The sequence below is a fragment of the Homarus americanus genome, unplaced genomic scaffold (assembly GCF_018991925.1).
Source record: "Homarus americanus isolate GMGI-L3 unplaced genomic scaffold, GMGI_Hamer_2.0 scaffold34360, whole genome shotgun sequence".
Lineage (NCBI taxonomy): Eukaryota > Metazoa > Arthropoda > Malacostraca > Decapoda > Nephropidae > Homarus > Homarus americanus.
The window spans coordinates 8,907,677-8,931,336 of record NW_024739403.1 but is presented as its reverse complement, the minus strand read 5'-3'; the positions used below and the strand labels follow the sequence as shown (position 1 = coordinate 8,931,336).

Here is a 23,660-nt window from a genome sequence, read left to right as displayed (position 1 = left end):
CACTGCCGGTTGCTTACGGTGTTACAACTAAATTTAATCACGCTAACCGTATACTTCGTTGAGTTGGTTATTTGTTACCTTAAAACCGGTGGTAATGAATCAATTTTCCTTTCCTTCGTAACCTCAGTAGAGGGCGGCAGATCTGCCTGTACGAAAAGGAACACTCGCAACCTGTGGTCCACACTCATATGGCAGTGTCCCAACCAGTGCTGATGTAATGTATGTTTTCCAATTTAAGGGTACAAAAATGCAATACGAAAGGAGGACATGAAATTCAGGTTTCATTCGATGATTTCCTTATTTTACGTAAGGTTAGTAACATAATAATTTGTTGCTGATGTAGTAGAAAAGGTGATGAGGTTGACAGGTCAACGAATATGGTCAATCAGGCAACATCGTGTAGTGAAAGCAGAAGGATTGTTCATTGATTAGTACTTCTGAGGTTTTCGTCTGGCAACCACTATGTAGGGCTCCTTATATCATCGGCAAGTATAGTCTCACATTTGGTCTAATTGTATTTGTTATGATGAATTAGTTTATCTATTACCTTTGGATAAGTGTACCATGAACCAGTTTCATGCATTTTCATACATAGAAAACGGAAACTGTTATCGTTCAAGATATTCTACTTAATATTTCTTAATACACATCTATATTTACGACCTTGGATCATGGTTATGTCAAATTGTAACAAATTAACTCCGACTAAATTGTCTGTGTATTGAATCTCATAGTGCAATCTTCTTTTAGGATTACTGTTCACTAACATCTTTGGTGTTGCTTGTGAATTAAGAGGCTCTGATTCATGTAGTCATCAGTCTGTCTTGGTAATTGGTGTATTTACTGTCATGATTACACACTCAATAAACATAACTAATATCTTCTATGTGGATTACATGTATGTGCAAGTAAACTTATGTTCAACTAGAGGTTCTCTGCAATACCGCTATATTTGGTGAAATCCCATGCATACCACATGGGTGCACGGAGATTATTTAATGCTTGTGAGAGTCATCGTCTAACATATTCTCAACAACTGACATCTCCAGGTCATGCCTCCTCGTCCCCATTTCCAAGCATATTGGCTAGCTAAGGACGTTTTGCACTTGACTAGCTTGAATACCAGGAACTCCGACCAAGGCATATCGTCAGGTTTGCCATAAATTCTTAAATGCCGAGACATCATCATTGAAACGCCACCGCACCTCAAGACAGCTTACGGGTAAGGAAAAACTCCTCAAAGCTAGCACCTGGCATTGTACACTCCTCCATACAAATGTTTGTCGATGACGCCAAGTTATTTCGGGAAATTAAGAACCAAGTGGACTGTGAAGAGCTGCAGAAGGATCTCTGTGAGCTCCAGGAATCGTCGAAGAAATGGCTACTGAGATTCAATGTCACAATGTGTAAGAGGATGCACCTGGGGCGTACCAATACTAAGGAGGTGATCATATGTTTCCAACGGGAAGAAGAATTGCACTATTTAAGACTGAATGTGAGAAGGACCTTGGTATGTATGTTGACAATGAGCTGAAGTTCTCGGGCCATTGCGAGACGAAGGTAAATCAGGCAAATAAATTATTAGGTCTTATAAGAAGGTCGTTCAGATATCTAGACGGTCCGTCCCTTGTAACGATCTTCAAGAGTGAAGTGCTTCCCCATCTGGAGTACTGTCACCCCGTCTGGTCCCCGAGATATGCTAGGGACTGTCAGTTGGTTGAAAATTTTCAAAGGAGGGTCCTTTTCAATTATGTATTCCTTCATGGTTCTTTATTATTATTATTATTATTATTATTATTATTATTACAGTCGACCCTCGTTAATTCGGACCCCTTTAATCCGGATTTCAGATAAATCGGACGAAATCTGAACTGTCCGTATCAAATTTCTGGTTCTGGGATTGTCCCAGTTGCAATTGGGGTTGCAATTTCAAATTCTGTGTCATCACTAAGGATTAACAAAGTCTCTCGTGCACTCTAAGATTAAGAGAGAAAACGGAAGATTCAGGCGTCCTGAAGCGAGAGAAAACGGACTCCTATGACGGGGCACTCAAATAAACATACATACACATAGCTACGTGTTTAGAGGACCCCAAATTTTTTGGCAAAAAATTGGGGGTCGACCTCTAAACGGGTAATAGTTTCGTTAGGCTGAAAAATATTTACCAGTAACTACCAGTAAACAATGGAAACGACGCACCAACGCACCACCAGCTGTGAGTGTCGGTACAGTTGCCTGGACAGATCTCTTGCGTCATCATAGCAAGCCCAAAGTAGCCAAATGCATGGTATGTTAGCAAAGGACGATGTAAAACAAAGTATTCATTTTTTAAAGTTTATTTATAGATACATAAATTTTTGTTCATTGCATTTGAAACATCAATCTTTGTTAATTAAATTTGAAACAAAAGAAAACTAAAATACTGGGTATTTTCATTAAAATATTACAGTACAGTACATCACAAGTATATTTTACCTTAACTGTGACTGAATGAATATATTCTCAGAAATAAATATGGAAATGTCATATTTTTGCTGAAATTACGTACGTATTACAGTGGAAAGTGGGATAAAATCATGACGAAAACAATGGCTTGCGCTTTCTTTCGTTGTTCAAAAGATTTTACCGTAATCGCTTTTCGAATGGTTTTCAGTTAAAAACTGTTGTATACAATAATATTCCCTCCTAATGGACTTGAATAAATACTACCTGCGTTTCAGTGCAAAGTGTCGTAATAATAAATGGTAAACAATTTGCCTTCGGCACTCGGTGTTTCAGGCACGGCGAGCCTCAGTTTATAAGACGTAGAGTGTTTTTACTGAAGGTTTTGTTGTTCCAATACCCTCAAAAACTTGGGTCGACCTATAAACAAGGAATATCATAAATTAATGATTTTGGGGTAAAAAAATCAGGGTCGACCTATAAACGAGGGAGGGTTATAGACGAGTCCATACCAAATTTATGGTTCTGGGATTGTCCGATAGATGGGTCATGCGGCGGCCTTGTGCGCACGTGAGTCACGCCAGTCATTGTTGACCTACCGCCATATTCGAGTATCAGTGTTGTGATGCCCTGCAATTTTCGTTGATATTTCAGTGATTAGGCATCTTTCAGCCTTGTATTTTACATCATGTCTTCAAGGGGGAGTAAAACACCGAAGAGGAAGTATGTGATCCTTTCTGTGAACCAGAAACTGGAACTTATAAGGAAGTTAGAGGCTGGTGCTTCGGTGTCTAGAGTTTGTGATGAGTATGGTGTTAAAAAGCAAACAGTTTCAGACATACGCAAGGCTAAGGACAAACTCATTGCATTTTCTTTGAAATATAATGCTGATGCAACTTCTAAATCATCATCTGTTGGTGCAAGGAAGCGTATGAGAGTGGCAAAGATACAAATCTTGAGGAGGCAGTGACGAAGTGGTTTGTGCAGCAACGATCCTGTGGTAATGTCGTCCGTGGTGTAGAAATACAAGCTGTTGCTGTTAAGCTAGCAAGTCATATGGGCATCGAGAATTTCGAAGCTAGTGACGGGTGGTTATGGCGATTTAGAAATCGCCATGGAATGTGTAATAAAATTACGCATGGTGAAGCTGGTAGCGCACCCACCGAGGACATCGAACCATTCAGGGACAGGCTAAATGACTTAATTAAGAGTGAAGGGCTCCTGATTTCCCAAGTCTATAATGTGGATGAAACTGGGTTGTATTGGCGGTCCCTACCCCGGAATACCCAAGCTTTCAAGAATGAAGCCTCCTCACCTGGTCGTAAAGTAAATAAGGAACGATTTTCGGATGAAGTTCTCGTTGGTGACAGCAGAGATAGTGAAGATGAGGAAAACGAAGAACCATTGCCCAAGAAACCCAAACTCTCTGTTATACGAGAATCCCTTGATAATGTCATTTCATACATTGAATTGTCAGCAGAAACTGATGATATTCAGCATTACTATCAACATATTAGAGCCCTTAGGGAACTCATTATCCGGAGGCAGCATCATCAAGGTTAACAACTGAAACTAGACTCATTCTTCAAGCCAGTTCATCCCAACCCTGCTGCAGCTGTTGAGCCTGCTGCTGACTCAGGCCATCCTCAGTCACCTCAGCCTTCTACGAGTGGGGGACAAGGACCAGTGGAGCATCATAGCTCTACTGACTCCGAATAACACGTTATCAACTCTACCCCCCCCCCACCTCCACCACATCAAGCTCATCTGGCATCTACCAAAGGTAAATGAAATTAACATATTGTAATGTTTTATATAGCTAGTTATATGATGTTTACAGTACAGTATTTCCTGTATTTTTGTTACTGCGTATCATGTTCAGCATACAGTGTATATACGGTACTATATTTCCTAACCTAACCTAAATCGGTTAATTCGGACAATCGGCTAAAACGGACACCCTCCCCCCCCTATTAGTCCGAATTATCGAGGGTCGACTGTATTACTATTTGTGTTGTTATTATTATTATTATAATTTTTTTTATCTGTGTTCTTCTGGCTAAATAAACTTTCAATATCAATAAGAATTTTACAAATTCTCGGAGCCAAATTTCAATATAAGTAAATATTTCTTGATTGCCAATGATCTGAGGTAAGATATTTTAATTTTAGCATAGGTTTTTAGGTGTTTATAAGGCTTGACAACACCTTATTTAGAGAAAGGACATATTCTACTTGATATTTGATATACTCTGTAGGTGTTCTGCATGCTTCATCAGTGCAACCACGGTACGTCACTGGTGTAGGCAGATCAGCTGTTCGTTATGGTCACTGGTGCACACACACACACACACACACACACACACACACACACACACACACACACACACACACACGTATAATCACTGGGAGGGTGGGCTTGCCTGTCCGGAATGAACAATAACAGCCCGCCCGCGCACCCAGTGAAGGAATATTCACTACACTGTCCGAGTGTAGTGAATGTTCGTTCACTGGGTGCGCGGGCTCGCTCGTCGCAAACAAACGCTCACAGCCCCATATGCTTGAACCGAAACTTTATGACAACCCCTCAGATATTTGAACACTTCACTCAAACACACGACACTCCATGTCACAGTCTCCCACACCGACGTCCCACCCACTGTGTGTGTGTGGGTGGCTGACTGACGACCTACATTGTCCCAATCTGAACTCCCGGCGTTGGTAGTGTGTTTTTTGGTCCTTTTGTCCTCCTGTTAGTTGAGAATTCCCTTCGAGGCCCCCCTGTACAGTAATACCCCGCTTGACACGGTTTCACTTAGCGCGATTTCACGTATACGCGGTGCCTCGCCAGAGCTGAACTTTCACTTAACGCGGGTTTTTTCCACATATACGCGGCAGTGTCCGGCTCGAGAGCTATTTTTAGATTCGCCCCACCCCCCACCCTGCCTGACTGCCTGCCTGCCTGTTTTAGCTCATAAAATTCATACAAATTACCCGGCCAGAATATAATTTACATTGCTGGAATTCTTACAATATGATGATCATTTTGAATATAAACATCATAGATTTTGCATTAGACATACAAATTTTAGATATAATGTTTACTCTGAGTAAATATGTTATTTTTTGTGCAAAATATATGACATTTGTATTCAAAATATTCCTGGTCTTACAAGGAATCCAGCAATGTCAATTGTATTATCCTAACTTTAGTTTGAGGTATTATTTATTAAAATTTAGTGGTCTTCCCCCCAAAATTTCTCAGAGAGGGAAGAGCCAGCAGTGTAGTGTGAGAAGAGGGGGAGGGAGTCGAGTCCATTATTTGAATGGACATTAACTTGGCGACTGTATTTCTCTATTTCTCTTAAGTACTAATTGTGTGCATGTACCATCATAAAATTAAGATGTTATTTTTACTAGAACATAGTTATGTGTCGGAAAAAGTGGAGTTTGGGGGTCGGGCCAGTTTCTATTGGAATTAATCCCATATGTTCTGTTGTTCACTTAGCGCGGTTTTCACTTAACACGGTACCCTGTGGGTTTTATTGACCGCGTTAAGCGGGGTACTACTGTACTTATTTTGACTATAAATGCCTTAGTTAAGACGTTCAGGTGACGGGCAAGTCGAAGGGAATGATTGAAACCCGCCTTTTGACGCATTCAATATTTATTAATGTGGTCAAAACCTGCAGAGAACAAGGCATTCATTAGTATTACATGGTGATCTATCTGATACATAATAAGTTAGTCTCAGATGATTTCATCTTAATTACAATTGATTATTAAGCATAGCGACATGATACAAAATTCATAACTCTAATAATCTTAGTTCACTTCATTCCGCATTGTCTTATTGCTCCAGATAAGGCAGAAACGAGTAGGCATAATTAGTCCACAATATTTCAGTACTGAGGGGTATGTCATCACTTTGGCTGTACAAGTGCGGGTCAATGCAAACCAGTATGGTGTTCCAAGGGACAATAGTACTGTGTAAATTGTTCCAGCACAAAACTTGGCCAGGATTGGGAGTCGGTGTTCACCACAGAGGGCTGGTCCTCACAGCATCACTCGAGAGGGCGATCTGCATCATGGAGGCCAGGCGGCCACGCACCCTCTAAACCGTACACTCAGCAGAATCAGGGCCTCTTGTTTGTGCAGGTCACGTGGGGGGACGGCGCACGTGGTTGTAGGCTGATAGATTGAATGTTTGTTCGGGTAAGGCAACGCCAGCACTGTAGTTGAAGCCAGTGGTGATAACAATACTACAGGCAGTTTGGAGAAACGGATTACCACAGGAGGTGTAGGCACACATTTCTGCAACTATGCCCCTTGGACATATACCAACTCCAACTAGGGCCCCCCCTTAACGAATTTTGAGGTGAGGTACGAAGGCTGTAAATTGTGCAGATGTCATGATGGATATCCTGGTAGCAATAAGTCATGTGTTCTGATTAAGCAATTCTATTCAAACTTATTGCTATGAATTTAACAAAGCTTGTACACACCATGTTAACTGTGCCCAATGCCTTAGAATTTTAAATTAAGGATAAAAAGGAGTTTTTATTTATGAATAAATAAAAGGGTTGAAACCCCGACATAAGCAAAATACTGCATGTACTGTATGTATCAAAGATAAATGCTACACTTGTTAAAAAATAGGAGAAAATTGAGTGGAACAACTAGGGAATTAAACAATAATAAATTTGCATAACATCTTAATAACCATAGGTTACTTAAGGCGGCGTCACACTGGCATTCTTTAATAGATTTTTTTTTTTTGTAAACTTTCAGAAAATTTTAATCTTTTTGTTGTGCACTGTCACACATACGTTAAGAACCAACTCGCTAGTTTCCCTCATTCAACAACTGTCAACAAATAAGATAGATCGAACTGATGAAGAAGGCACAGAAATTCTACGCTTTGTCATCGCTGTTTTCCAACGTCAATGGGCTAAAAGGGCGTAAAAGGCGTGTCAATAACCCTAAGATTTACCATTACTGTATACACAAGCTTACCTGGTGTGATGTTGAGAAGCTCTTTTTTTGTGTATGAAGTCCTGGTGATCCCAGAGACAGCAGCACTGCCTTACTGGTCCACCAAGAACTCCTCGAAGAGGTGTGTCCATACTTGGGAAATTATTTTATCATGTTGTTATTCCCTTGTGGTCAAAATGTAAACAACAAATGACATTTTCTTACCTTTTTAAAATCACAAAATTAAGCATAATAATGAATAATCTTGGGAAGAAGAGTAATACTGTAATTACTTCAAAATAATTTTTGTTTCATAATTTCAGTAAATTTTTTTTTTTATAACTATTTGTAATATCAATTATAGATCATGCGTTGACTGCGGTAAGTTGTCGCACGAGTCGTTAGTGCAGGCAGTCTGCACCATTTGACAAAAAGTCAAGAACAACGTTGACGATTCGTGAAAAAATCGACGATTAATGGAAAAGTTGACAATAGAAATGCAAGTGTGACACCGTCTTAACAGATTACATGAAACTAGTTGAACTAACCTCATTAAAACACCACCAGCTTCTGAAGGAGTAAGGAGTCATGTACTCACGCCTCTTAACAAAAGGAAAAGTTCACCGTGTACCATTCACATTGCAGCAGCGTTGCCAGAAGTAGATTTTCAAGACCAACTAGTTACTTTTTACCCTGGGCTTAGATATCATTAGCCTTACTTGCAAAATTATAAAAATTACCCTAAAATTTATTAAATTTTGCACTACCCTAGATGCTACCCCAACAAAGCACCGATTACCCTAAAAGTGGTAGCCCTGGTACCACAATCAATAACTCACCGAGGGTCTATCCTGGTACTCCTGGTTAAAAAATAATGATGGATATGGTGTTTGAACCTTCACTTTACTCCTCTTAGTCCTCTTTCCATTACCTGAACCCTGTACACCTGACTTTGTCCATCAAACTTGACCTAGAATAATCAGGAGAGGGCGCCCAAATCATACTTGGTATAAATTCTAGAGTAAAGCAACACAATATCTTCAAGGGTTTCAAAATGTGATATCATTTTGGAATACTGTATTCTGAATTCTCTCTGGTGCCCTTTAGGCCAGGCACCACTTTGTAAATATCTAGCTCCACCATTGTTTGTGTGTGTTGTACAATTAATTTAAAGTGGGTCCTATAAGCCTGACAGCACAGGAGCAGTGCAGTTATACTACACCATATTCTAAACCTTGAATACACTTCACTTTTGCTGCAGTCACTTTCTTGTGCAGGGAGGTACTCTACTAAACCATTATTGCTTGGAGGACATGGGTGACTAACCTCTAAGAATTCTTGACAATCATTCCATATAATCTGTGTCAAGCACACCTGATGACCATCATCTCTGGGAACCTCGACTGGTATCAGCTCAACCTCCTGAAAATTTATATTCAATATTACTGTATAAACTGGTAAAAACAACTGGTGTGCATTAACAGTACAGTCACAGTCAAAAGTAATCATCTACTCCACCATCTTACCCATGTACAGTACAGGTATACCGGTAAGAGAAATATTTAACATTTTAATATGTATGAAAATTTACCTTTCACTTGTTGCAACTAAGAAATCTCATGAATTTATAGTTGCAATCAGTAATTTTGACAATTCTAAGACACTTTTCTTCAATGGTATTTATGGTGCAAATTATGTATAGACAAAATATTTAATATATTTTATTTTGCATGAAAATTTACCTTTCACTTGTTGCCACAAAATGAATCTATGAATTTTATAGTTGCAATCATCTATTTTGACAATTCTAAGACACTTTTTTCAACGGTATTTCTGGCCAAAATTGCATTTAAGCAAGATATTTAACATTTTATTATGTATGCTCATAGGTGGCAGTACACACCCAAAACATCGAACAACTGTGGAACCCCCCAGTTAGGTTAGGTTAGATTAGATTCAAAACTTTTTTTCTGGTGGTTTTGAACACTTCATTTTTAGGTAAAAATTATTGTTTCGTTCCTCCACTATTTGGAAGTTAAAATTATGTTTTTTCCAATGTTTTTTTGTGTGTTTTGAATGAATCTAATCTTCATTTCTACCCCAAATCACTACTTTTTGAGCTACCCACACCCCCCTTATCCAACAATAATGGAGGACCCCCCAGTGTGAACCAGGAATTTTGGGTGGGGGAAAATCATAAAAGTAGTAATTTGTGATAGAAATGAAGGTCAGAATCGTTCAGAACAAAACCATCGGAAAAACATAATTTCAACCTAGCCTATACTGAGCTGTGATTGGTTGATACAAAATCATACCCACCAATCAAAAGTCAAAAGAACAACTGCATGCAACATTCAGTAATAATCAACAAACGAACACACAGGAGCTCTCTCAGACTGTGGTAACTTAAAATCCTAAAATTCTCTGGCTGACCGATTTTTACCAGTTACATTAAGTTGAAATTTTATTTTAGGGAAGGTTTTCGATGTGTTTTGAACTATTCTTACCTTCATTTCCATTGCCAATGTACTACTTTTTGTGATTTTTCCCCACCCAAAACCCCTGGTTCCCGTTGGGGGTTCTCCATCACTGTTGGATAAGGAGGGAGGGTTAAAAAGGTTGTGATTTGCAGTAGAAATGAAGCTCAGAATCGTGGATGACCGAAAGAATGATTTTGGTATTAACAGTACAGTACAGTATTATCGTTTCTGTTATCCAGCAAATTTGGGGATTTTAAGTTTTGGAATCAGTAGTTTAGACAATTCTAAGGCTCGTTTCCTCTGTAGCATTTCTTCTGCAAATGATTACTTTCTGAGAAAATCTTAATAAATTGTTGGAAAATCATTGTATTTTTTCTAAGTTCTTGTTTATGTTACCACTGTTCCAAAGAGCTCCTGTGTGTTTGTTTGTTGGTTATTATGCTGCATTACGCATGTGCTAGAGTCTGACACATGCGCAGGTGTTATTTAGACGTTAATTGGTGGGTATGATTTTGGATCAACCAATCACAGCTTGGTATATGCCCTCGCCACCACCTGCTTGAATTTGAATTTAATTCCAAGATATCTCCCTTGTGCAATGGCTGTGATTTCATTTACTTCCAAACCATCACCAGATTTCACATCGATTATTACAGTAAAGACAGAGAAGCGTGGATATTTCTACACAAACACAGTGTTCTACCTACGGAAGTTACTTGCGTGAAGTGTAACCATCATTGTAGCTACCAAAGTGAAAAACACCTTCGGTACTGTGGGAAAACAAATGTTATTCCTAAGTTAGCAAGAGGAAGAAGTACAATTATACAGTGTCACACTAAAAAGGAACATTTCTCTACGGTACACATCTGGAGCTATGGAACTGATCTTATTTGTCAATCATTGGCTCCATAAGATCTGGGACCCCAACTCCGAGTCTAATTAAGGTAAGCACACAGGTAGGAAAGGTAAGGTTTAGGTTATTGTTAGGTTAGGTTGGTTGGTAAAATTATCATTTTGGTCATCCACCTATTTGGAAGTTGTTCAAAACACACCAAAAACCATTAGAAAAGCATAATTTCAACCTAGCCTAATCTAACCATCCTAACCTAACCAACCTAACCTTGAAATTCTAAAATTCGCTGGACGACCGAAACGATAATAATACAGGTTAGGTTAGATTTATGATTTTGACCTTCATTTCCATTGCAAATTACTACTTTTTTGTGATTTTCCCCCACCCTAAACCCCTGGTTCCCACTGGGGATCCACCATTATTGTTGGATAAGGGAGAGAAAAGGGTAGCTCAAAAGTAGTGATTTCCAGTAGAAATGAAGGGCAGAATCATTCAAAACAAATTAAAAACCACCAGAATTTTTTTTTTTAATTTCCAAATTGGAGGATAACCAAACGATAATTTTATCATAATTTTACACAAATTCGTTTAAAACACTTCAATATCCGGTTAATATTTTCATCAGTGAGTTCTGCTATGATAATCAATTCTTGTGCAAATGCTTCATTTGGTAGATAATTAGATGCCTAGGCGCGCATTACTTTCTCCTCTCGGCAGTAATGCTGCAGTGACGTCTCATCCCAGGATGTAAACAGCCAATCATATTGACGTATTTCAAAACATTCCGCCGCCCAGGATCAGTGTATGCCCATGAACAGTTCGGTATGAGTGGTTGCTCTCACGTCCACAAAAAAACGTAAAATTACACCATATTATAGTAAGTTCGGTGAATTTATAGTAAAGCAACGGTCTTTCTCTCGCTGTTATTAATATTAGTCATTATTTCCTACAGTGTACAAGCAAGAACTAATTGTTAGAGGCATGGTCAAAGTGTACATAGGTTGGAAACTGACTGTTAAGAAGAACATAGTACAGTGGTCCCTCGGTTAACGAACGCCTCGTTTAACGAAATTTCGGTTAACGAATTACCTTCCATAAGAATCTTCATTTCGGTTAACGAACAAAAGTTTGGTTAACGAAATTTTTATGAATACGTTTCAACATGTTTTGGCTTGCTCACCAGCTGGAAGATTAGTCCGCCAATACAGAAATCGGTTCTAGGGCTTACATTCGTTAAAATTGGAGTAAATATCAAGAAGGTTGTACTACTGTATTCAATAATTTTCCAAGTTTTATATTAAAATTTTTATTCATTTTTAACACTTATTTAACATAATTGCAGTACAGGGAACTAGGTTTTGGTGCACCCATCAGCCACTTCACTCACCCACCAAGGCCTCAGTTTGTGTCTTTGTTCAGTGGAAGAAACATCTTGCTTGTGGGTCTCTTGAACACAGAGCATTTTTACATTTTTACAGTACGTACAATTATTGGTCATTCTGAAATTTATTTAACATATTGACAATACAGTCAACCCTCACTTTACGCGGTTAATGTAACCCACAGGGTACCGCGGAAAGTGAGAAACGCGTAAAGTGAATAACATAACATATGGGATTAAATGAAATAGAGACCAGCTGACCCCCAAACTCCACTTTTTCCAACACAATACCTATGTTCTAGTAAAAATAACATCTTAATTTTATGATGGTACATGCACACAATTAATACTTAAGAGAAATAGAGAAATACAGTCGCCAAGTTAATGTCCATTCAAATAATGGACACGACTCCCTCCCCCTCTTCTCACACTACACTGCTGGCTCTTCCCTCTGAGAAATTTTGGGGGGAAAACCAGGTATAGTAATAAATAATACCTCAAACTAAAGTTAGGATAATATAATTGACATTGCTGGATTCCTTGTAAGACCAGGAATATTTTGAATATAAATGTCATATATTTTTCACAAAAGATAACATATTTACTCAGATTAAACATTACATCTAAAATTTGTATGTCTAATGCAAAATCTATGATGTTTATATTCAAAATGATCATCAAATTGTAAGAATTCCAGCAATGTAAATTATATTCTGGCCGGGTAATTTGATGAATTTTATGAGCTAAAACAAATATCTTCAGTTAATAAAAAAAAAAATATTCTTCACGACACTATCTGTCAATCAAAGTACCCCACCTTGCCTCCCCCCCCTCTTCCAACCGCACGGTCAATCCCAACCCTCCCCCCCACCCCCCACCAATCCTCCCTTCAAGAGAAAGAGTGGGTGAAAAAAATACATTTTAACATTTTGTATTAAATAATACCTCAGATTAAAGTTAGGATAATATAATTGACATTGCTGGATTCCTTGTAAGACCAGGAATATTTTGAATATAAACGTCATATATTTTGCACAAAAGATAACATACTTACTCAGAGTGAACATTATATCTAAAAATTTTATGTCTAATGCAAAATATATGATGTTTATATTCAAAATGATCATCAAATTGTAAGAATTCCAGCAATATAAATTATATTCTGGCCGGGTAATTTGTATGAATTTTATGAGCTAAAATAAAAATCTTGAGTTAATAAAAAAAAAATATATTCTTCACACGGTAACAGATGGTCGGTCGCCGGTCCCTCCCTCCCTCCCCCCCACCCCCCACCAACGTCCCTACTAGATAAATGTGTGGGAATACCAGACTGTTTACCTTTTTAGTAATAAATAATAAATCAGACTAAAGTTAGGATAATATAATTGACATTGCTGGATTCCTTGTAAGACCAGGAATACTTTGAATATAAATATCATATATTTTGCACAAAAGATAACATATTTACTCAAGAGTAAACATTATATCTAAAATTTGTATGTCTAATGCAAAATCTATGATGTTTATATTCAAAATGATCATCAAATTGTAAGAATTCCAGCAATGTAAATTATATTCTGGCCGGATAATTTGTATGAATTTTATGAGCTAAATAAAAAAATTATACTTCACCGTGTAAAGGGGTACACCCACCGCGGAATGTGAGCATCCTGGGTTCTGGCAGGGCACCGCGTAAACGTGGAAACGCGGAATGTGGGACATCGTAAAGTGAGGGTTGACTGTATATAGTGCAGTGTAGTGTTGATTTAAAGAAAATAATCTTGAATTACACCTAGTGAACTTAAAATTTTATTGGTGAAATGACGGCATCAAGCATGGGGTGATTTCTCTTCCATCCCCACTTCCTTCTCTTCTCCCTTCTCCTCCACCCCCACTTCTAATTCCCATCATCACCATCATCATCAGCCAGGAGCCTTCTACATACACACCTCAAAGTAAGTGTACTTTATTGCATTTTTTTTTTTACTTTGTATGTACTTTTCGGTGAGCTGGAACCAATTACCCAATATGTCATTGAAACAATGGATTCGGTTAACGAAATTTTCGGTTAACGAACGACCTTCTAGAACGAATTGTGTTCGTTAACCAAGGGACCACTGTACATGTATATATATTTTAGATACTTTAATATTTGTAATTGAGAATATTTTTGAACCAAAAAGATTACCATATAAGTTGTTCAAATTGGACAGGGCTTTGAAGTAGAGAGAAAATGTGGGATAAAGTAAAAGAACTGTGAATTTATAGTAAAGCAACGATCTTTCTCTCGCTGTTATTAACATGTATTTTGTAATGCTTAGACATTTCTAAGATATTTTTCTTCTATGATATTTCCGCCGGAAATTAATGGTAACTGAGATATTAATTTTCCAATATTATTATATTAGGTCAGTCACAAGTCTCGCCATTTGTTGTTCACGTCTCACGGAGAAGCTCTGACCCCTTTCAGCTAGTGCTTCTTACCTCCGTGTTCGCTTCTTAAACGTCTACAGCGCATGTGCAGGGGTAGTATGAAAATTCCTTAATGGCTATAGCAAGAGGAGACTTATTATTGGGCAAGAGTTTTTTGTCATAGCCAATGAACAATGTTTGGGTGCACCGGGAGCAGAGATTTGAATTTTCAGTACAAAATATGGCTGAACAGGTGTTTTTTTTTTTTTTTTTTTACGGGGATTAGCCCATACGGTCACAGGTCACTGACCCACATTCGGGCCTGGGGGGCGAAAATGTAATGCTAATAATAAGAATAATAATAATAATAATTCAGATAAGAAAAAAAATAAATACAGTGGTCCCTCGGTTAACAAGCACAATCCGTTCCAGCAGGTTGCTAGTTAACCGAAAACCTCGTTAACCGAAACCATTGTTTCAATGGGTTTTTGGGTAATTGTTTCCAGCTCACCGAAAATAGCCTTAATTCAACAAAAATGGTAGAAAAGTTCACTTACTTTGAGGTGTGTATGTAGAAGGCTCCTGGATGATGATGATGATGATGTGCATTTGAAGTGGGAGGTGGAGGAGGAGAAGGGCGAAGAGAAGGAAGTGGAGGTGGAGGAGAAGCATTTTACTGCTTCTTGGAAGGTGAGTCACCTTCCATGAAAATGTCAGGAACCTCTGGACTGACAGATTCTCCACCATGAACATCCTCTCTCCTTCTTGAAGTGGAAGGCTGAGGGATAGCATCTTGTTCCCTCTGCCTTTTACTGAAGAAAGTGTCAATTGTGGTCTGTGGGGCATCTGTCCTCCTCACCATTAACTTATGTTTAAAGGAGACCACTGAGTCCTCAACATGACACAAAGTTAGTTCGGTTTTCTCCAATTCTGGGTGCTTTGAAGCCAGTTCCCTGAACTTCTCCCAGTAGTAAATCACATCTTTCAACTGTTTAGCTGACATATGGTCATCACTTTCAATTTCCTCCTCACCACTGTCAGCCTCTACCTGTAACATCTCATCCAGTTGCTTCAAGTCATCAGGAGTAAGTTCCTCCTCATGAGACATCACAAGCTCTTCCACATCCTCCTCCTCCACTTCAAGGACCAATGACTGACCAATGGACACAATCTCCTGGTCCAACTCTGTTTCTTCCTCAAATCCCTTCCTCAAAACCCTCAAAATCATGTACTACTGAAGACCACAGTGCTTTCCATGAAGAATTGAGGGATCTAGTGGAGACTTCTTGCCATGATGACACAATCAATTTTACAGCCTCCAGGATGTTGAATTGTGTCTTCCAGAAATGTTTCAGTGTTAGTTCAGGATCATTGGAAGTTGCCTGATGACACCCTAAACATTTTCTTCATGTACAACTTCTTGAAGTTGCTGATCACATTCTGGTCCATTGGCTGTATGATTGATGTAGTGTTTGGAGGCAAAAACAACACTTTCACAAAGTCAAATTGATACTCCAAATTTCTGGCAAGGTCAGGGTCATGACCAGGAGCATTATCCATGAGAAGAGCTTTTAAAGGGAGTTTATTGGTGGTTAGGTAGCTCTTGACAGAAGGGCAAAACACATCAACAGCCCATTCATTAAAGAACTGTCTTGTCACCCATGCCTTACGGTTGGACTTCCAATAAACTCCAAGCTTTGTTCTTACCACTTTCTGTTGCTTGAACACCCTGGGGTTTTCAGAGTGGTAGACAAGCATAGGCTTCAGTCGGAAATCCCCTGAAGCATTGGCACCAAGCAATAGAGTGAGACAGTCTTTCATGGGTTTATGCCCAGGTAAAGAGGCTTCATCTTTGGTGATGAATGTTCTTTTGGGCATCTTTTTCCAGAACAGCCCAGTTTCGTCCACATTGAACACTTGCTGTGGAAGATAATTTTCTTCTTCCATCAGTTTTTTAAATTCATCTAAAAACTTTGCTGCCCCTTCCTTATCAGCACTAGCAGCTTCACCATGCCTAACAACACTTAAAATGTCACTTCTTTTCTTAAATTTTTCGAACCAGCCTTTGCTGGCCCGAAAATCTTCAAATTCTGTGCCTGAAGAACCAGGTTGATCTGTCTTTAAATGTTCGTAAATCTCCCTGGCTCATTCACAAATGAATTCAGTAGAAACTGAATCACCTTTCATCTGTTTTTCCCTAATCCAGATGATAAGTAACCTCTCAGTTTCTGCAATTAGGGATCTACTTTTAAACACTTGTAGATTTGTCTCTCACTTTCACTTCTTTAAATTTGTCTTTCTGTGCAAGAATTGTCGACACAGTTGATGTCGACATGCCATATTCTTTGCATAGCGCATTTGTTCTACTGCCTTGTTCATGTTTTTTTATGATTTCCTGCTTGGTTTGGATTGAAATTGCTTTTCTTGATCTCTTAGGCCCCATGCTGGATTCAAACAATGTCAACACGTGCTTTTCAAAGTTAAACTTGTTGTAAATAAAGAATACTTTCTTTAAAATAACACTGCACTGCGCTATATATTGTCAATAGGTAAAATAAATTTCAAAATGACCAATAATTTGCTTGGAAACACAGAAAAAAGCGTTTAGTTGGAGAGAGTATCAAGCAAGATGTTACCTCCAGTGAAAACAGAGAGAGACTAACGCCTGTTTGCTGTGTTAAGAGGCTGGATGCCGCGCATTAAACTAGTCACTTTACCTTCAATTATGTTCAATAATTGTTAAAATGACTAAAAAATTGAATATTAAACTTTTAAAATTATTGAATAGTATAAACTTCTTGATATATACTAAAATAGTAAGGAATTTAAGCCCTAGAACCGATTAATGTATTGGTGGACTAATACTACAGCTGGTTGACCGCCCAGTGCAAGCCAAAACTTGTTGAGGTCGGCTCATAAGAAACTCGTTAACCGAGGGGATGCTCGTTAACCGAATTTAAGAATCTTATGGGAGGTAGCTTGTTAACCGAAATTTCGTTAACCGAGGCGCTCGTTAACCGAGGGACCACTGTAATAATAATAATAATAATAATAATAATAATAATAATAATAATAATAATAATAATAACATCATTATTATTAATAATAATAAAGAACCATAAAGAAATAAAATAAAAAAGATCAAGAGTGAGAAACAATATATATGTATGTTGTGTTGTCAATGTTAAGAGAAACAATTGAGACACTGCAATTGTGTGTAAACAAGGCAAAAAGTCAGATTAGCAACCTGGGACTTGGTCACAAATTTTGTGATGCCCTTTGGCAGCAGGGTCTACCATTAGACAACACATTATGCTTCCAATATCTTCCCAGGCGGTAGTACCTCCCTGTTTGGTAGCTGCCTATCTACCTTAGGGGGCAGTGAAATTTTGCTCAAAGCTGCACTCTTCAGGCATTGTTCCTTATACATATCTAAGACTCCATGCCAAATTTGAAGCTGATATGTCGAGGTTTAGTCTGCCGCATTTTCTACTGAAATTTTTAAATTTACCTACAGTACTAGCCAAACAGCCGCTGTGGCGGTGCAATGTTCTGTTCAGTGTTTATCAACTTTTTTTCATATCTCTTATTTCATTTAAGTTGTCTTGTTGCAGATGAGTATGGTGCTATGTCTATATTGATTATCAGCCTTTTCTCATTTCATTTCTCAATGTTGTGTTACTGTACTGCAATGTAGGGGAGACCTGGGTAAGTTGGCGCACTTGAAATTATTCAAATAGTTACCGTTAAGCAGTTCACACCGCAGGATCACCACGTGCTTCCTCAGTCACCCATAAGCAGTCATTCTGAGACGCCGCACGTCTTGATTAGAGTGGGGGAAAATTGATTTTGATGCTGGTAAGTAAATTTTATTCTCTTATAAGGTTTGCTGTAACATGTGTGAGGTTATAGACAAGTACTGTAGTATCCAATTTAGCCATAATTCAACTTAGCGCTTAAGGATTGTTTATCCATGAAACAGTTCATGTTAGGCTTCTTGATATACAGTTAACCCTCACTTTATGCGGTCCCGCATTCCGCGTTTCCACGTTAACGCGGTGCCTTGCCAGAACCTCACGTGCTCACATTACGCGGTACGTGAACCCCATTACGCGGAGAGTGTCCGGCGCGACGCTATTTTTAGATTCGCCCCACCCGCCACCCGCCCGCCTGCCTCTCCCTCCTCCTCCCTCCGCTTGGGTAAGCGGCGCGGTAAGGTTGCGCAGTGTGTGTCTTTGTTGCGTTATCACTGACGTCATATGATGTATCAGACCTGTGATTGGCCATGCATCCCTACCCCCCTCTGCTGCTAGCTGTAATTGGCTTAAAGTATTATGACGTGTCCACCCGGGGGAGGGAGGGAGGGAGGAAAGACGACGCTTGACCTAGCCGCGGCAGTTTCATCCCTCAAGGCCACTCCGTGTAAACGCGCATCCATTGTTCCGTAAAATGGCTTCCGCCGGACCACCACCCCCAGAGAGAAACCTTTCCTTACCTGGACCCAGCGGCACTAAACCAAAGAAGACACGACGTTCCTTAAGCTACGAGGTGAAGTATAGCATCATCCAAGAGTTGGAGAAAGGAACAAGGCAGGTTGATTTGGCGCGCCAGCATGGCGTGAACGAATCTACGATCCGGACTATAAAGAAGGATTCAGCCAAGATAAAGGAGCACATGAAGATCACAAAGTCTACAGGTGCTTCTATGATCAAGTATTTTCACAACCAGGTGCTTCTCAAGACAGAAAAATTACTTGTGAGGTACTTGGTGCGTCAGGCGCGACGGAACATGGCGGTCGACACGCGCTCTGTTAAGGACTACGCACGTGAACTGTACATGGCAGTGGCACGAAAGATGGGAACTTCAGAGCCCAAACCCTTTAATGCTTCCTCTGGGTGGTTACAGAGGTTTAAGATCCGGAACAAGATCACCAATATAAACATTGGTGGTGAAGAAGCGAGTGCTGATCGTGCTGCGGCTCGGGAATTTCCTCCGTTTTTACGTGAGATTATGGAGGAAGGACAGTACAGTGACGACCAGGTGTTTAACATGGACGAATCTGGTCTTTTCTGGAAAAAGCTACCTTCCAAGTCCTTCGTTGTGAAGAATGCCAGCAGGATTCGGGGCCGGAAAATGCAGAAGGAACGCATCACCGTCCTGTTTACCACCAATGCCTCCGGTACCTGTAAGCTCAAGTTATCGGTGATCCACACAGCCCGCAAGCCGCACGCCTACAAGAGCATGGACATGACCAAGCTAAATGTCCACTGGCTGACAGCACGTAAGGCATGGATGTTCTCTACACTGTCCCTCTCCTGGTTTGATGACTGTTTTGTTCCCGATGTAAAGAAATTCTGTGAGCGACAGAATGTCCCATTTAATATTTTGTTGCTGCTGGACAACGCACCAGGACACTCGCCCCTACTGTTAGATCGTCACCCCAACGTAAAAGTGGTCTTCCTTCCTCCCAACACTACGTCTTTAATCCAGCCCATGGACCAGGAGTTGATTTGCAATGTGAAAGCTGCATTCTCAACAAAAAAATTCCAGCTCCTGAACGACTACACCAACACCAGGGAAGAGTTGCGTAACCTGAGTGACACCACCACCGATAGCAAGAGCGAAGAAGATGAGGATCAACAGTTAGAACAGCAAAAAATACTCTTCAAACAATTCTGGAGAGTATTTAACATCAAGAAAGCTGTGGACTTCTTGGTGGAGTCATGGGATCAGCTGTCTATTGCTACAATTCGTCACGCATGGAGACATGTGTTGCATGGAATACCAGGTGAGAGGAGGAGTCAATCTGTGACTGGTGAGGTTCAGAATGTTGCAGTAGCAGTGGACCTTGCCAGAGAAGCTGCGCAGACTGTTACAGTTCCAGGCTTCTCCGAGACCACCAACGACGACATCCTGGAGGTGATCAGAGATCCTGAAGTGACTGCCGACGAGATGTTGGAAGAAGAACACGTCAGTGAAGAGGAGGAAGAAGGTGCGTCAGTCTCCGAAGAACACAATTTAAGTCATAGTGATATTAAGGGTGCCATGGAGTGTGCAGAGAAGATGAAGTCCTTCCTTTCCCGCGACAATGACGATGACCGCTATGAAGTCTTCCATACCCGGCTGGTGCAGGCTATGGAGCCGTACATCAAGGTGTATCACGACAACATCAACGCCAGCCGTCAGCAAAGCATAACAGATTTCTTCGCCCGCAACCCACCACAGCCAGCCCAAGCCAGTGATAGTGACAGTGAAGGTGACTTTGAGGGATTTGTCAGGGAAGCCCTGACAACTGTAAGTGACAGTGATGGTGATTCACCTAGTAATGGTGATTCACCTGAGGGCCAGTAATCTGCCCTCTGCCTCGGAACCAGCCTCCATCCCCGTATGCCGACCCATCTCTTCTACTACCGTAAGTGTTACACCTAATTTTTAGTTTTCTAACCTTACCTTTATTTTTCCTATGTTAACCTTTATCTTTCCTAACCTAACCTCTTCTATATTACTTGTTTTTTCATACCATCATAAAGTTAAGATAAAATTTTTACTATAACATAGTTGTGTGTCGTCAAAAAGTGGAGTTTGGGGATCGGCCCGGACTCCATTTCAATTAATCCCATATGTTATGTTATTCACTTTACGCGTTCCTCACTTTCCGCGGTACCCTCCGGGTTACATTAACCGCGTAAAGTGAGGGTTAACTGTATACCAAAATAATTTATTTATGATCACTGGTACGGCTGGGACAAGTTGGCTCAACAAAAATGGGGCAAGTTGGCGGCACAGTACTAGTTACATACTTTCCATTTTCATTTATTTGAATTAGGCTACATTATATTTCTGATTAACTAATTTTGGCATTATTTACTAATGCACAAGAAGCCTATTGATGATGTATTTTCAGAAATTGCTCTAATAACTAACTTTTTCTTTTTCTTTTCAGGTGATCTGATCAATTTGCTATCAAGATGGCTACTGTATTAACGAGGGCAGCCACAGATCATGCATTGTTTGGCTCTGCAAGTGTTCTTCCAGTGGACAAACTTCCCTCGAAAGGCGAGATGTTAAAGAACTGCTGGCGATATAAATGTGATGACGGAAAGTTTGCAGATGTCTCAATGATTATAAAGATGGCTGCCCAGGACTGTTCAGAAATATGGGAAAAAGCAATTGGAGATAGGCAGAATGTTCCTCTTCTTAGCCAAAAAAATATTGAGGAAAGGTTGAGAAAATTGTACAGTAGAGGAATTGAACTAAATAAGAACAAGAATGTAGGCAAAAAAGCTGCATTTCAGGTAGAAATGAAAGAGTTGTTTGATATCTGTAGCTGTTATTGTCCCCTTGCCTCCTGTCAGGATGTGAGGTGCATAGTTAAGGAGTGTGACGGATATCACCTGGCATGTAATTGTGTTATAAAAGTTCCCAAACGTGAGGTGCAGTTTCTCCTTGACCAGCGAGGTGATAGGAAGATGAAGATTGCAGGGGTTGACATGAAAGTGACGAAGATGTGGGACAGAGTGACGGCAAGAGAGAAGCATGATGCGGACAGAGTTAGGAGACAGCTTGAGCAAAAACATAGATATCTGGTAGCTGGAGATATTCCTTATGTTGAGGATAATTCAGATGATTCAAGAGATATTCCTCTCGTCAATACTGATGCTGATTTTGTCCCTGATCCAAGGGCTCTGACAGACACCAGTTCACAGAACCGGACAAGACTCCCTACACTGGCTGCCGCTTGTGACCGATACTTGATTAGTGATTATGCTGGAGCTGCCATTGCTACTGCCACCTTAACTGACTATGGCATTATCACAAAGGATGACAAGAGTCAGGTTATTGGACCACATAAGCTGCGGGATGCGAGACAAAAATACCGATTTAAGAGGCAAGAAATTGAGATGGCTAGTTTAGATAATTTGACGTCACTCTATTTTGATGGTAAGAAGACCGCCACTCGTGTGATGATAAAGAATGAGAAGACCGAGAAATGGAGTTCGAGGATGATGGTGAAAGATCATTATGTCATCATGGTTGAGCCTAGCAATGAATATCTCACACATGTGACTCCCAAGACTGGACACGGAAAGCAGATTGCCAAAACTATTCACGAGTTTCTGGTGGAGAAAAATCTAACCCAGCAGCCCATTGTGTGTGTTGGTTGTGATGGAACCAATGTAAATGTAGGATCAGAAAATGGAGTCATTCATCATCTTGAAATGTTACTTGGTCACCCGCTCCATTATTTCATATGTCAGCTTCACGGAAATGAGCTGCCTTTCCGCGCAGTTTTTTATCACTATGATGGTAAACCAAGTGGTCCTGAGCATTGGCGTGGTCCCATTGGAAAGCAGATCAAGGAGTCTTTGTCTGAGCTTCCAGTTGTCGCCTTCCAGCCAGTCAGTTTCCCTGATTTCCCTGTGTTTAATGATGAAGTGGAGAAAGATCTGTCCTGGGATCAGAAATACCTGTATAGGATTTGTAAAGGAGTTATCACAGGTGTTGTTGAAGATGACTTGGCTGCTATTGAGCCAGGTCCTCCCTGTGTGTCAAGGTGGAACACCTTATGGAGTAGAATCCTCAGGCTGTATGTAGCAACATCAAGACCCAGCCATGAGTTGAAAAGAATTATCATTACAATAATAAAGTTCAGTGCTCCAATGTGGTTTTACATCAAGATACACCCTTACGTAACACACGGCTCAAGGAACGTATTCCAGTCCCTGCTATATATGAAACACCTGAATAGTGAGGAGGAGACGATAGTGAAGAAGGCTGTCCAGAGAAATGCATACTTCGCCCACACAGATCAACTTCTTCTTGGTATGTGTGCAGATGAGGACATGACTGTTAGAGAAAAAGCTGTCTCAATGATAAGAAAAATTAGAGAGGAGAATCAGCAAAAGGAAGAATGCACTGGCAGATCTGAAGAGGAGGAGGAAGATTCTGATGCTGCTGTTGACGAGAATTTGTTAAACTATACTGATGAGGAGGGTAAAGATGGAGATGGGAATGAGGATGTGCCTCCTGTAGTCAACATGAGAAAGGTGGTGACTCCGAAACTAAAGTGGCAAGCAAAAACTATCATTCCATGATTAACTGGAGGAATGAACTCAAG

General features: G+C 40.0%; 1 protein-coding gene across 2 annotated transcripts in view; it reads right to left on the bottom strand.

Annotated features, from left to right (window-relative positions):
- LOC121874599 (RAD52 motif-containing protein 1-like) overlaps positions 1-23,660 on the bottom strand; it is a 224,560-nt gene that overhangs the window by 186,333 nt on the left and 14,567 nt on the right. The window contains exon 2 of one of the 2 annotated variants that reach the window (XM_042378821.1): positions 8,743-8,838. The exons of the other annotated variant lie outside the window; for it this stretch is intronic. Within the exon in view, the coding sequence (XP_042234755.1) occupies positions 8,743-8,838 (96 nt within the window). The remainder of the gene's footprint in view (positions 1-8,742; positions 8,839-23,660) is intronic. 2 annotated transcript variants of the gene reach the window in all.